This window comes from Argiope bruennichi, chromosome 9, assembly GCF_947563725.1.
Source record: "Argiope bruennichi chromosome 9, qqArgBrue1.1, whole genome shotgun sequence".
Classification (NCBI taxonomy): Eukaryota; Metazoa; Arthropoda; class Arachnida; order Araneae; family Araneidae; genus Argiope; species Argiope bruennichi.
The window spans coordinates 129,053,887-129,069,808 of record NC_079159.1 but is presented as its reverse complement, the minus strand read 5'-3'; the positions used below and the strand labels follow the sequence as shown (position 1 = coordinate 129,069,808).

General features: G+C 25.0%; 1 protein-coding gene across 1 annotated transcript; it reads left to right on the top strand.

Moving 5' to 3' along the window:
* Positions 1-350: 350 nt before the first annotated feature.
* Positions 351-15,349, top strand: LOC129984161 (ORM1-like protein 3). Its single transcript, XM_056093962.1, has 4 exons — positions 351-885; positions 3,135-3,323; positions 4,178-4,329; positions 10,212-15,349. The coding sequence occupies exons 2-4, from the start codon at positions 3,147-3,149 to the stop codon at positions 10,345-10,347; spliced, it is 465 nt and encodes a 154-aa protein (XP_055949937.1). The 5' UTR covers positions 351-885; positions 3,135-3,146; the 3' UTR covers positions 10,348-15,349.
* The last annotated feature ends 573 nt before the right edge of the window (positions 15,350-15,922 follow it).

Genomic DNA, 15,922 nt, shown 5'->3' with positions numbered 1-15,922 from the left:
CGAATATTATATAGCATTTTTAATATACTGTTCCTGAAAGTCGACCCAAGATGTTGCAGATATTAAATGTAAATTTCTAAATAATAAATCACAATTCTAGACGAAATTCTTGTGGAAGCTACTAATTTAAAAGAATTCGCATTTTATTTATTGCCGTAATATGGAAGTGTGTGTGTATTTCCTTACTCACTTAAGAAGATGTTAAACATATGATTAAAAGAAATTCATTATTTACAATATCGACACTTAAAGTGAAATGAAATAATTACAGGAAATGATGCGAACATTAAAGTAAAGTAAAAGTTGTGTCAATGCACTTGCGCAGTATGACGTCTTACTTTTATTTAAAAATTGGATATCATGTTTAAATATAATATGAGGGACTTAAACCAATATAACAGAATTGTGTCTTAACATAACGTTTAATTTTTCAAGAATATTGGATTTAGAAGGAAAGTTATTTCCCCACCTCCAATTTTTCGAAGGGCATGCGTAGTGATTCAACCTTTACTTTATATATTTAGTGATTTTTGTGAACAAACCATTCGTTAGGCATTGCATTAATACTGTTAATTCGGCTTCCGAAATATATATATATATCGTATTGTTGATCTGCATATTTTTCATTAGACTGCTGGAATCAATAAATGTTTTAATAGATACCTTATTTGTTCCAAACATAGAATTAATAATGTATTTATGTTTGATTGTCAAGTTATGAAATACCGAAGTATATTTGCATATAATTGTATAAAATTCATCCCTATTCTTGATTAAAGTGGTATTGAACATCATATTGCATTCTAAATGGTCTTTGTACCTGTCATTGCACTGAAGAATTACCTTAACAAGAAAAGATTATTTCATTAGAAAGATCGTGCTACTGTAAGTTGATTTTGTAATGTAGAATGAATTTTTCTCGAATTAATTATTTGAATTGCTGTTTATAACTTCAGCAAAAATAGATTTTGTTTTTTTTAATGGTAAGGAAATTAGATTAGTAAGGATATTGAATAATGTCTAGATAGGTAATTTTTTTCACCAATACGCCCATTTTTTGAGAATTTTCAACGAAATAGTCGCATTGCGTTTTATTTTCTTATAGATTGGTTTTATGAGATACAAACATAGATTAATTTTGTGTGACTTTGAATGTAATGATTCCCAAAATGTTACACTCTAGAAAATATTTATTTTTTCAGTCATTCCAATTTTTTTATGTATAAATTTTCTAAAGACATCCCATAAATTGTTTATGATCTTTAACACTTGGTGATATTATATCATGAAAGGATGCATTAAGTTTTCTAGAGTTATTATTTCTTAACATCAAGGAATTTTCATAAATAGTCACTACTATTGATATGATGATTGTAATTCAAATAGAATATGGATTATTGCAATTTATTTTCTGTTGCATTTGATTGAACATTGTAACTTGAAGGATGTATTTGAATGCCACATTCAATTAACTATATTATTAAATTTTAATCAAAATTGTTATTTCATGCAAATTGTTGTAAGAAACTGATATATTTTTTTCTTCTATATTTTGACCATTATTTTCACATATTCTATAACAGCTTTTCTTCATTTAGAAAGGATAATTTAAAAAATTAATTAAGATCATGTTTTTAAAATATTGGAATAAAATAAAGATAATATATAAATAAAAATATTGCTTAAATGAGCAGTTTGATGTTTTATTTTGTTTTTCCTTTCATTTTATTGCTCTTTTAAAACTTTTCTCTTTATGTTTAATTAAAATAATTTTTCCATGATCTACGTATCAAAATTTATCAACAAAACGTACCATTAAACATCCAATATGTCATTAAATGCAAAGGAAAATGATAACTTCTGGGGATTGTTAATCATTTTGTTTGTAGCAGTATATTATTGTTAAAAATTATCCTATAATTTTTCAGTTTATGTTATTTGTTTCCAGATTTTATTTTGTTAATTTTCTTTTTTATCTTGTGATTATTTTTTTTTAAAAAATATAACAGGATTTTTGAATTTTTTTTCTCTATTTCATTACAATAAATACTTATGAATCTTTATGCAGAGTGTTTCAAATACTGTTCAAGCAACTGAGATACCTTTGATCTAAATTTCATTTTCAACTCTAAAATTGCTTGTAGCAAAGTACATTTTCTTTTATATTTTAAAAACAATTTAATTATATTTGCATCTTATTTGCATGATACCTTGTGCAGTCAGATAAAAATAAAAACTTTTGGAACTCCTTTCCCATTCTCAAACGTGTAGTCTCCAGGTCGGTTTCTCTTCGGGTGTGATAGCCCACATCTATAGTAAAAACATCTTGAAATAAATTGTAAAACTGATTTGAATAATATTGTTTGACCCAGACAGACTCAATTTTGTTAAATACTAATTCTATTTACATGTTTATAAAGGATTAATCTTTTTTAACATCTGAGTTCTAAGTTGGTCTGCTTCAATTTTTAAAATTATTTCAGTTACATCTAAGAATATTTCCCTAGATTATATTTTATCTTAAGCCCATTTAAAATGATGAATGAACCAGACACTCGTAATATTGTATTTCATATGAGAGAAATAAATTTTTTTCTTGCCCCCTCCCCCCCAAAAAATATGTGTTGTTATTCCTATATATATCTTGTTGTTGCCATTTAAAATGGAGGAATTTGAAAGTAAACTATAATGATATAATTTAATAATTTACCCAATTTTAAAGTATTGCAAAGTGGAAAGATAATCGAGGTGATTTTTAAAAAAATTTCCTCGCTAAGTAGTTATAAAATAGAGAAGAGATGGAAACTATTTTTAAATTACATCCTTAAAGAAATTATTTTACTGAAGCATTGAGATTTTTCTCTAAGATAGGTGCAATAGGATAAATACAAGTCTTGAATTTTATAGCAAGAATTCAGTTGGGGGAGGGGAGGAGATTTCACATTTAGATGGAATGTAGCATTTTACCTAAATTGTATTGCTTTCATTCTAAAAGAGCTTGTATTGAAGGTTGAATCTTGCTAATATATGTAGATTATCAAAACAAACAAGGAGTCCAAATTGACTGATTGAAAGATTAAGTAGCCAATTTTATGTGAAAATAATTTATGAAATATTATTTTGATATTTTTCAGCTAAATTATTGCATGATGATGTTAGGTGGCACCCCTAGTGAAGTCAATCCCAATAGTCTGTGGTTAAATAGCAGAGGTATTTGGTTATCTTACCTCATTGCTGTTCTGCTACTTCATTTGGTTCTGCTGAGCTTTCCATTCCTCAGTGTTGCTTGGGTATGGACACTTACAAATGTGGTACATAATGCAGTGAGTTTTTTTAATCTCTTTGTATTTAAACTGATAATATTTATTACTAAACATATTAGATTTTTTTTTTTTAAATATACAAGGGCTTCTTTTGTACTTTTTTCTTTCCTCGCATGTATTAAATTTTTTCATATTAAAACTTAAGCTTAAAAATTTCTTGTTTTGTCTTTTGATATTAAAGAGATGCCATAAAAAAAGGTTTATTTGACATCTTTAAAAAAAACACCCATAACCCATGATACAATTTTTACTAAAGGCTTTTTTTTTCTTTACTTAGAACTATTTTATATTTTGATGATGATTGACATGATTTGATGATTTTGACAACAAGATGAACCTTGATATCATCAACCTTGATTATTATTTACAAATATTTATATTTGAATGTTAGCGTCCATTTATTTTATGGTTAAATATAGCATTTTTTATTTTCTTAAAAACAAATCTACGACCATTAACCAAAGATCATCCCTTTCTAGTCTTTCTCTGTTAACCTCTGTCTCAGTCAACCTTTTGATAGAAAAGGGATGGTTACAGCCTTCATGCCACACTTTTGTATAATTTGCTGTTCATCCTTCATTTTAGTAGCTTTAGTTTTGACATTCTATTATTAAATGAAGTTGATGATTAGACTATTATAGTTTTGGAAGATTTTATGTGGTTAAATAAAATAACTTTTTTAACAGTTTTGTTCAGTAAATTTAAATAGTGCCATTTTTTTTTCATATTAAATATCTTCAACATTTTTCAAATAATGATCAGATTAAGATAACTAATTATCTTTAAAGTATTTTTATTTTTATTAACTTTTTAACCATTTTATAATATTTATAAATGACTTATCCTCTTGCCAGACTATGTTTGTGATTTTACACTTTGTGAAGGGCACTCCTTGGGAATCAGCAGATCAAGGTAAAGTCCGTTATCTCACACACTGGGAGCAAATTGACAATGGTGTACAATTTACTGCCACAAGAAAATTTCTCACTATTGTGCCAATTGTCCTGTAAGTTATAGTTTATTTTATAATGACAGATTTTAAAGTTATTTTTTTGTGTGTTTTGACATTTTTTATTTTATTATCATTGCTTTTTTGCTAATTGCTCAGTTTTTATAATGCATATTATATATATTTTTTTACGATTAGTTATTGTAGTGTGATTCTATCCACATTTGTTCTATATATCTGAAAGGGGGGAAAAAAGCATCTATACTTTTATGTTGTATAGTTTTCCAATTCTTATTTTCAGTTCCTTAAGAAACTTTAAAATCCTCTACTCTAATTAATAATAAATATTTATTACATTACAGGTTTTGGAAAAACTAAATTTTTGCTCCTTTTGTCTGGCACATTTGATGAAATCTCATTTTTAAAATATACATGATTGAATGTCTTTAAAGAGTAGAGTTTCACAATTTATTTATTTAAGAGATTGCCCATTTTTATTAATCATTAATGTGAAAGCATTGTGAATTAGAAATTATAGGCATTAAAAATAGAACAGCGTATATATCTCTTGGAATTTGAGAAACGAGGATAGTGTAATCACTCCTCATTGTATTATTTATATCTATAAGGATAGTTCATTGAGCTAAATTAGTCATAATCCTGCTGAAGCATGGTCATTTTTCTCTGCATTATTTAAGTGGATCTGAATTTCTGAATAGCTATCATAAAATCTTTGAAGTTTAGTGTATATGATGGCATTTCAAACAGATCCAGAGATGCTATGGAATAATAAAAACTTGTTCTTTATCCGTCTTAGTATCTGTAAATCTTATGAAAATTCTTGGTAATTTTTTAAGAATAATATTTTATTAAAAATTTCTTCTTAGAATTTTAGCTTCCATATTTTAAAAACATTTGATAGTTTTTATAATTTTTTAAATGTTGGAGAATGCATTCTATATTAAATCTTTCATTAATATAGATGAAATATAATTTTCTTTTTTTGGGGGGGGGGAGGGGATAAGCGGTTATTTTGTGAAGTTTTCAAGCATCAACCAATTATGTGCACTTGCATGATAAATGTTAAGGTTGTCCTTTAGACATATTAACAAAATTCTGAGGCTTTCAAGCATGTATTTAGGCCTCTGCACCAAGCCCTCATCTTGAAATAAAAAGTTTGCAACTCTTATAACAATTGCCTTTTCAGACTGTTTACTTATATTGTGTACAGAAACTTCTTTTCTTTCTTCTTTTAAAAACAGCTCTAATTGTGCAAAAAAATAAATAATAAGCAAGTAAATAATTTTCATTCAGGAAGAAGCAAATTACACTCGCCAGAATTCCTGGAGAGATTAAATATATTTAAAAAAAAAAAAAAAATTCTTGATTATGCCTATATTTATTTAAAAGAAAAAAAAATGCTTTTGTTCATATTTTCTGATTTGTATTCATATTTTCTTAAGGGCCTCTAGATCTAAAAGTTCTTTAATATTTAATCAAATATTTGAATTTTGAGCCTTGATAATATGAAAGTAATGATTAATAAAAAATAAAAATAAAAAAAAAAGTGAATTTTTTTTTGAATTCCAGGTGCTATACAATTAAAAAAAGAGGTCAAAAGTCTGTTACAACATATAAAATTAAAAAGGATCTACTGGTGCCTTTTGAAAAATATAACTTTGAAGCTTTTAAAATAAAATGCATGAAGGTGCAATAAAAATTGACACATTTGCAACGAAATAGAATTTTACAATGAGCTTGCTGCTTTTACTTCCTGAAATAATAAATGTTATTCAGTGTATTTTGAAAAAAAAATCAAAAGGATTATTTTAAATCTTATTTTATTTTCAATTCCTACATAAAATGAGTAGTGATCTTATTAACAAAGACACAAAATTGCATCAGTTTTCTAAAAATATGTTGCTGATGAAATTAAATAAAAGTCCAAATCACAAAATTAAATAAAATATAAAATACTGTTTGTAGTAAATTAAATATTGCACATGCCACCACAATCTCAATGTGAAAAAGTGTCTTTAAAATATATGTGAAATGCCAACTGGGTGTATTAAAGATTAAAAGTGCTGAAATACGAGACAAAATTGTGTCAATTAATAAAAATTCTATAGATATTAGAAGACAGTAAACTACTGTGTGCATGTGGGTTCACACTTTGTGTGTGGATGTGATTTTCCATGTATTTAAATGTGTAGCAGACTAGTTGATTCAGTTTTTGTAGATGCTAGTCAATTTGATAATAGACAAATTTAATTGATGTAAAGGATCTTGACATTTTAAATAAAAAAAATGTCTAGTTACATAATTTTTTAAAATTTTCAATATAATTTTCAAAATGATAAAATTACCAAAACACAATAAAATAAAAAACAATTATTCTAATGCCACGGAAGTGATTTCACTGTTGTCTGTTTTGCAAAAGTAGATTCTCTCTCTTTCATTGTTTGTTCTTGGACTGTGCTACATGCAATGTGTTAAATGGTTTTATAATTTTGAAATGAAAGGAAGTAATAAATTTTCTGAAGAAAAGAATTGAACTTGAATCTTTGCAAAAGTATGCAAGAAATAAATGTAATTAATCCATAAAATGGATTTAATATTTCCAGTATAAATTGAATTTGGGAAAAATTAAATATGTAGTTGTATTAAAATGGAATTAATGCCATCAAAAAAGCTATTTTTTTTTTAATTTTCTTTTTTTTTTATTAAAAGCTTTTTAAATTACATTAAAAATAATTTTTGTGTGTTGATATATTCTGAAGTTATGGTAGAAAATTTTTAAATAAAATGTTTTTTATTTATGTGTAGAATCATATGAAGGTCAAACAAGCAGAGATTCAATTTTATGTATTTAGATTATAATTTATATTACATTCTAAGTAGATGATTATATTATTGTAGAAACAGCTATTTTTTCTATGTTTGTTATATTGTAAAGATATTGATATAAATATCTGCATATCATTTAAAACAAAGAAAAAGTAATTTTTTTCTTTTTAAAAATATGGAGGAGGGGGGGAAACAGACCTTGAAATAGAAATGCATTCACATCATATTAGAATTTGGTGTAACCATAGAGCTGATATATAAATATAGGGAGCTAGTCGCTTGTTTGTAGTCTAAACAAGTGTACTTAACATGAATCGCATGACTTCGGGGAAATCTGGCCTCTAGAATACCTTTTTTGGCGCCATATCGCAAATCTTAGCATACTCTAAAACTGCCGCACAACATTTTGCTTCCCGGCATTGGGTCTGGTCGGTTTTCATTTCCAGTTAACATTTCCTAAATAATTTATATATATATATATATTCATTCTTTGAAAACTAAGCAAACTGGTTTCGAAAATAATGTTTTCTTTTTTACATCAGTAGCCGAGTTTGTTGATTTAAATTATGTTTAGTTTTTTACTTTGTTTTTGTGCATTATTTAAAAGTGATTATTTTTCTTCTTTAAGTAAACATTTTATTTATTTTCTTTACCTAAAAACATCTTTTAATTTTACATTACATATTCAAATACTTTTATCATTATCTCATACAGATGAAAATACTTTTTATAAAAGTGACCTAGGTTGTTTTTTTTTTTTTCTAAATATTCTGAATAATATTTATTTTTGCAAAAAAATGAAAACGATATTAATTAAAACTGTTAAATTATTTTGAAATAATTTTGAAAGAAAACAAACAAAGAAAAAAAACATTAGTCCAGAATCAAACAGAGGTATCCTGAATGCTACGTCAGTGCCCTAACTACTAAACGACTCGATTGCTTGTTCGGGTAACATATTATTAGTATATAAGCTAATTTGAAAGTTTTTAAGTTGACTATTAAGTCTTAATATTTTCATAAATAAACATTCTAAATGTATACTATCATTATACAAAATCTCATTCCGAACTCAATTTAAAACCTCGTGCCTTCTCCTTGTTAATAGTTTTAAATATTTCGCTTCTGGTTTATAGTGTTGGCGGTAACTTTGCTTCTAACTACTGCAGAAACAAAATTAAATAATTTTTGGAATCTTAAATGTGTTGATTTAATACAAAATAATAAGGAAATTTGAAATTTTTACGAAAACGGTGATTTTAGGGTATGTGCATATCGCAAGTTATTAATAAAGTTAACATTCAGACACAATTTTTATCTGTAAAAATAGCATTTCTTTCTTTAATAGTTTATCTTTAGAAAATCCACTAGTTTCTTATTAGATCTTAATTAAAATTTATAAAAACATGCAATTACTGCTAGCACATTTGTGAAATTTTTCTATATAACATTTTCAATAAAACGTTTTAGTTTCACGATTTCATTCACAATGATGATTTAATATCTTTTACAGTATAATATGATTCGAATATTTATGGTAAAAAAGAAACAACATATTGGAAATAATAAGGAACTTTATTTGCTATAAAATAAATACGCAATTATTAATCGGTCAATAATGTTTATGTAAACATTTGTATTGGCGAGAAAAAATCGCACCAAGCTTACAGCCAAGCACTTGCAGCACATTCGAGATTAAAATAAAACAAATAACAAAATATAATGCAGTTACATCAATTTAAATGAAGCTTAATAATAAGTTAAATAAATTTAATACAATAACTAAACCAAACTATGAAATATTATTCAGTTATAACACTAAAATCACTAAGTGATGGAGGTTACGAAATTTTAAATAGACTTAAAAGGGATATAAACAGAATATGTTTATTGTACATACCTGTGAAATGATACAGGACTATCCTTAGAAGCTTTTTCTTTGCATCCAATTGCACAGCAATAGTTAACCATGGCTTAAATAAGTTTTAAAATCCAACAGTTAAAAGCGAGAAAAAATCTGCCATTGAAATATAATGGGGAGCGGAGAATGTGGTTACAGAGAACAGAAATTCGGTCCCAAGGTCACGTGATTTTATCTTGTCTTACATTAAAGTAGGGTTGCACTCCCTCTATCAGCTTTATGGGTGTAACCATTCTATACCTTGATTATTATGTCTAGCATTAATTTTTTAAAAAAAATTATGTATAATTTGTAATATTATATGATTTTTGTATAAAATATAAGTATCGCTATAAATATCCTTATTCTATTAAAAAAATGGAATTATTTTTTAAAAATTTTTGCAGAGAAGAAAAAAGTCATAAAATTAAATAAAATTGCATTTTTTAAAAAAAAATCCTGCTAAAAATATTTTATCTTAATTCTATGTCATTTCAGACCAGAGTACAAATTATTTAACAGCATAATTATTATAAAATTCCTCATAAGTATCTAAATAAATCAAGTTACAATACTCAGCAAACGTTTTTGTAAATTTTACATCGCAATTGCAATAGAGCAATGCAGACCTACATTTTTATTTGGAAAAAAAAAAAAAAAATTAATGATGCAGTACTAAATTACAGAAATTAAAAATTTCAAAATTTGAATTAAGTTATTAAATAGATGAAAAGTGATAAGAAAAAGTCTTAAGTAATTTAGTTATTATTTTCAGAATGGTTCTTTATTGTCAATAAAAAAAGAATAAGCTTTTAAAATAATTTATTTAGAATATTTACCAACAACATAAATATTTCACTAAATGATATTTTAGTTGGCTCTAATCACTAAAATTTAATTGATGAGTTTTTAAAAATTTATTTTATGAATTTATTTATCAAATACACTTAAATAAGGTTATGGGAATTTTTATTAAGTGTGATTAACTTCTTAAAATTGTTAATACAGCATGTTGCTTTATTTATTTATTTTTTTGGTCCATGCTAGGTATCTACATCTTTATGTAACTTATTTCTTTATATATATTGTTTTGAAAAGTAACTCATTTTCAAGTAAAAAGAATTAAGTTTATGGATGTTTTAATCTTTATAATATATTTAGATTCGTTTTGTTTCTTTCTCTTTGATTATAGATTTTTCCTTGCAAGTTTTTATACAAAGTATGACAGAATGCATTTTTTAGTGAACTTCTCCTCTCTAATAATTGTTCTCCTACCAAAGCTGCCACAATTCCACATGGTGAGGCTCTTTGGCATCAATCAGTACTGAACTGTTTTCTACTCAACAACAACAAAAAGTCAAACTCTGTACATATGTAATGTAGTGTATTGGTCACTGTACTATATATTTTCTACAGCAATTGTCCATTTTACCTAATTTCCTCTTTCTTTAAACTGGCTTCAAATTTTGAATTTATGTAAATGGCAATGTAAATTCTTACAGAATGAGAAGTTATTATTTATTAAGCTTTTATATAGTTTTAGGGTTTACAAAATTAAATATTACTTTTGTCTACTCTCGATTAAAGTCTTATGTTTTGGTTTAATTTTTTAAAATTCTGTTTAATTTCAATTTATTAAATTAATTTTATGAGTTTGGAATTTTTTGTAATTTCATTTACCTGTATGTTGTAATTATTTTGTTTCTGGCTATTATATATTATTAATTGCTATTTTCATTGAGATAAGCCATTTCTAATAAGAAACAAATATCCTGGGAGATAGGGGAAAAGGGAAAACTGATTTCAGTTTTATTTCTGATTACATTCATTATTTCTTAGGTATATTATAAATTACCAGTTTTTGTTTAATTAAAATGCTTCCTTGATTCATAAAAATGAGATTTTGAAAAGTGCATAAAACCCAAATTATAATTTGATTATGATTATTGATAATTTTGTGGGGTATAAAGTTAGTTTAGAAATAAGAAATAGTGCCTTTACTAAAAAACAATACATTTTCTTCTGTGAAATAAATTATTTTATAAAGTTATATAATCTCTATTTATTTTTTATTGTAATTGTTACTTGAAGAAATATATGTTAATTATTTTTTTCCTGCTTACACTTTTTCTTTTCATAGAGTAGAATAAATTTATGAATGCATTATGTTTATTATGCATTAATATATTATTCTGTATAACATACACATTGTTGTAAATTAGCCTTATTAGGCTTGTTTCAGCAAAAATGTAGGATTTTTTAAAAAAAATTAAGAATTTTGTCCTTTCCTCTTTTTTGTAAATATAGAAAAATAAATTTGAAGTTAGGTTACTTTTGAATCACTTAAAAATGTAACTAAACATGATTTACACTATTACTTTAAAACAGAGGCAGTCTATTTTTCTCATTTACTTTTAGTGCTGTGTTGGAACTATTTTTATTAAGCATTTTCTTTTCATTATTTTATTCTTTATATCTTTTGTTTTCTCTTGTAAGAATCTTATGGTATTTAAGAGTAATTTATCTATGTTGATTTTCTAAATAATTAAATGAATCAAAATATAGAGTTTAATGGATTTAAATTTTTTCCATGTTATAAATTCTGTGACTTTTTTCTAAATTTAACTACCATGCAAAAATATATAAGTAATTTTAAAGCATAATGAATTCAATTTCCATTTTTAATGAACCTTTCATCTAGTTTGAATACCATTGTATAATTTATTTTATCTAATTTAAAATTCTGGCTTGAAAAATTCCTCTGTAAAGAAGAACATTCCAGTATTTGTAGTAATTTTGTCATACCTCTTGACTGTAATTCAGTCTTTACTCCAATGAATTATTGTTATTGATTCAAAATGAGCTTACTTTTGAAGTTGCCAAAATGTATTATAGGAAAAAGCTGTATCAGATTTATCATCAAGTAGAAAAGTAGCTAAATTTCAATTTATTTTTTATCAAACTTTTCAAAATATATTTAAAGAAAAAAAATTGTCACTCTGCATTTATTAAATTGATGCATAATTTTGATTTAATGATTAAAAAATTAAACTATAAAAGAACATGCATAAATTCTATGTTGATTTCTTACATATGGCTTTTTGTCTTAAATAAAAGCATTATTAAAATAATAATAAATTATTTAAAGTTCTCAGTCTTTATAATAGGAATAATTCTTCCTTCCCTCATAGAGTAGTAGTAGTGCTATTTTATAATAAATGTTTACTGTGTTTATTCTGCTAGTTTTTATTAAAAGAAGTGGAAATTGGTTTATATCTAATATATTAATGTGAATATTTGGATATTCATGAAAACTTATTTTCTTGTGAATAGGTATATTTTAGATAGTGAGGACTCATTTTTGAATGTGGCGCTGGCGTCGAAATTAGATGGCACATAATATTCTAGTACTGTCATTTTGCTACAATGTTATTAATTTTTAATATGTATCTTATAATAAAATAGATTTTACAATTATTATTGATAACTTTCATATTCAGGTTTTTAATAAATCTATGTTTAAGTTGAGAATATACTATGCTTAAAAATGACAATGAATATCATTAATATAGTGGCCAAAGACTGATTTTGCTCCAAAAATAGTGCATAAATGAGTCTTAAAAATGTTTTTAATTAAACATATTTAATAAATTATATTGTTTTCATGTTTAGAACCTTTTATTTTTCAAAAATTTAAGAAACTGATTATCTATGAAAAATATCCATAATTTTTTCTTTATCCATGAAAAAAAAAATTCAAAGTTTTTTAAGAAACAGCCATTGAAACCAGTTGGCAGCTAAACAAATTTGCTAATATTTAAAAACCTGAATTCAATAATTTGCTAATTAATAAAATTTTAGTTGGAATTATTTATTTTAATTGATTTTTTTTATTTACTTGAACAATAAAATAGGTAAAATTCATTATAAGTGTTGTGATGATACAGTTTATATTACAAAATGTTTAGTATTTCATTGTGATAAATGCTATAACACTTTTTTTTATACATGATATATATTATTATTTTATAATATATTAGGCATTTATATGCTGATTTTTTTTTTTTAATTTTTTTACTGAATTTGGCATTTTTGTTTTAAGGAAAATTTGCCCCTTTTTTTTCTGATAATCGTTTTGTAAATATTTATTCAATGGCCAGCTTTGATATAAAAAATAGAAAATATTTTTTAAGCATCCCCATAAGAATTTAAAACAATGCAATTTTCAATGCTGTAATCAATTTGATGTATTTTATTCTACAAAACTATTTATATGCCTTTAGAATTTCTAGAATAACATATCAAAAATTCCATATTCATATATTCTTTTAAAAAAATGGATGTCAATAATATAAATTTACAATAAAGTTAAAACTGAATTCTAAGTTTAATATTAAGTTTTTTACTTTAAAATTGCACATCAGTAGAATTAAGTATCTGGTTTTATGTTGAAATTCGTGATTATTTTAGAAGTTGATGATTGTGTGCATGGTTTTGTTTATTATTATTATATGTGTTGTTATATTCATATTTTGACTGAGGTACTTTTTTTTTTTTGTTAACAAGTACTTATTAGATATAAATTCTTAGTGACACATTTATGTAAATACTCATTTTGTTAAAATATCTGTTGATAAGTTTACACCGAAGTGTTGTGCTATAGGACATTTATGTGCCTTTGATGTATTAAAAAAATGGCATGCCTTGTTTTTTCTCTTTATATTTTGTGAATTATATCTTTTGATTATACCGTAAAATTAGTGAATAGTTTTATTTTCTAAGTAAAGTTACTTCATTTTTTAAATTGTATTTAGGGATTGTATTTACATATGAGTGAAAGAGAAATGAATGGGTGTGAAGTATAAGTTAACAACAAGACTGATGATCAAGACTTTTATAAGCAACACTTAGTGTGCTTATAAAAGTGGTCACTATAATTAATATATTATCAAAAATATTTTATTTAATAAAATTTAGATTCTTTTTCGTTTTTAGTATCAACTCATGTTGACAATACATGGCAAGTAATGAATTGCTGCATCACCAATGAATAACATAATATGTACATCTAAAGCTTGTGATTATAAAGAAAGCTCAGTTAGATTTTAAAAAAATATCTTTTTCAATTCTATAATTTTATACATTGAATGTTGTTTACAATTACATTATATTCAATGCATTAGAAATTTATTCAGGATTGTTTACAATGCTGTAATGATATAAGTTGAGGCTTTTCCTGTATGGTCAGCTTGAAGTATGTGTGTGTTTTGCTAATTTTAATAATAATAATTTTTTTTTAAATGTAATATAGGGAAGTTAGAAATTTTTAACTTGATATATTTAGTAAAAGATTATTGCTTTTAATTAATACATTTTTTGAAGTAAAATTTAGTTAGAAAATGTAATGTAATGTTTGTTAGAGAAAAAAGATTTAATGAAATGAAGATAAAATCTTATATTATTCCTACAATGCTTTTGCATACCTTGGTTATAATTTTCTTATACTCAATTTTTGCAATATAAAGTTTATTACTGATTTAATCTGTTACTGTTGTCATTTTTTATTAAGAAATTTAGAACTCATTTGGCAATTAAAAAAAAGCTATCAGTATAACTGATTCTTGTATTTTGTTCTCGAGATTTGAAATTAAACAATATTTAGCCTAAAAATTAAATACATTGAAATAATTTCCTATATTCACATAATAGGAATTTTCTTAAAGAAATAATGAATGTCTAATAATAGTAGACTATTAATATTTGAAATGAATAAGTCTGCATTCTTCTTGAGCCATTTGTTCTGTCATTGAAAATTGTAATGTGAATGTACAGCTTTTTTCTAATGCCTAGAACATACGGCTCTGCAGTGCTTGATTTCTGCAGTCTTTTCTTCTTGAAATGTGAGATTTTCTAGCATCTAAGAAATAAAATCATATTTATTTAAAATTTTTTGATTTGACTTATCCCCTCCCTTATACATTTGTTGCTGTTTAATTCAAGAATACACTTTTGACACCTGAAAATTTTATTGAATTATATAAAATGCAGAGCGTGAATAAAATGAATTAATACTTATGAGTAGTTGGTAAAACATATAAATTGATTTTATTTTGCTCACATCAAATGTTTATGAATCAACTTTTTCAAGCATAAATATTTTATCCTATTGAAAGTATAAATATTTTTTCCCTTAAAATTAACTTTATTTTAAAATGCATCTAAATTATTTTGTGAGGAGAAATAAATAGCTGACAGAAAGTAATTTACTGATAAGTGTGTTCTTAATACTCTTTATATCAATGAGCTTAACTTTTTTTATGATTATTTGGAGACATGATTTATATCTGTAGTTGAAAATTAAAATTAAAATCAAATGTTCAATAAAAAAAAACAACTTTACTTGTATTTGTGTTTTATTATTGGCTTCTTTTATTTGTTTTGTTGCTACATTGCTAGTAGCATAGTGATAAAATTGAAGGAGTACACATGCCCTTAGAGTTAGTGTCAGGGAGTATTGCATAAATTTATGTAATTTTTTTAAAGCCAAATAAGATAAGAGGGCAAACTATGATGCTGCACTTCAGATGACATTTATCCTTACATGGCAATTGTGGGCAGAAAATCATGTTATGCTCTAGGTGTTTAATGCTGATTATTGCAATAATTCTATTAATACAATTTTTTGGGAAAATGTCTGTAGATTATTATTTATTAAGGTCTCTTAAGCTCAAACCATTTGTCATACTAATGTCTATATATGTGTGGCTTCCTCATTAGCATTAGAATTATTTTGCATAAATAATTTTTGCATTTCTTTAAAATCCGAACATGTTACTGTACGATGTTTTAAATTAAAGGTCCAAATCTAGAGGGGCCAGAAAACTTCATGTTCGGAATCCAATC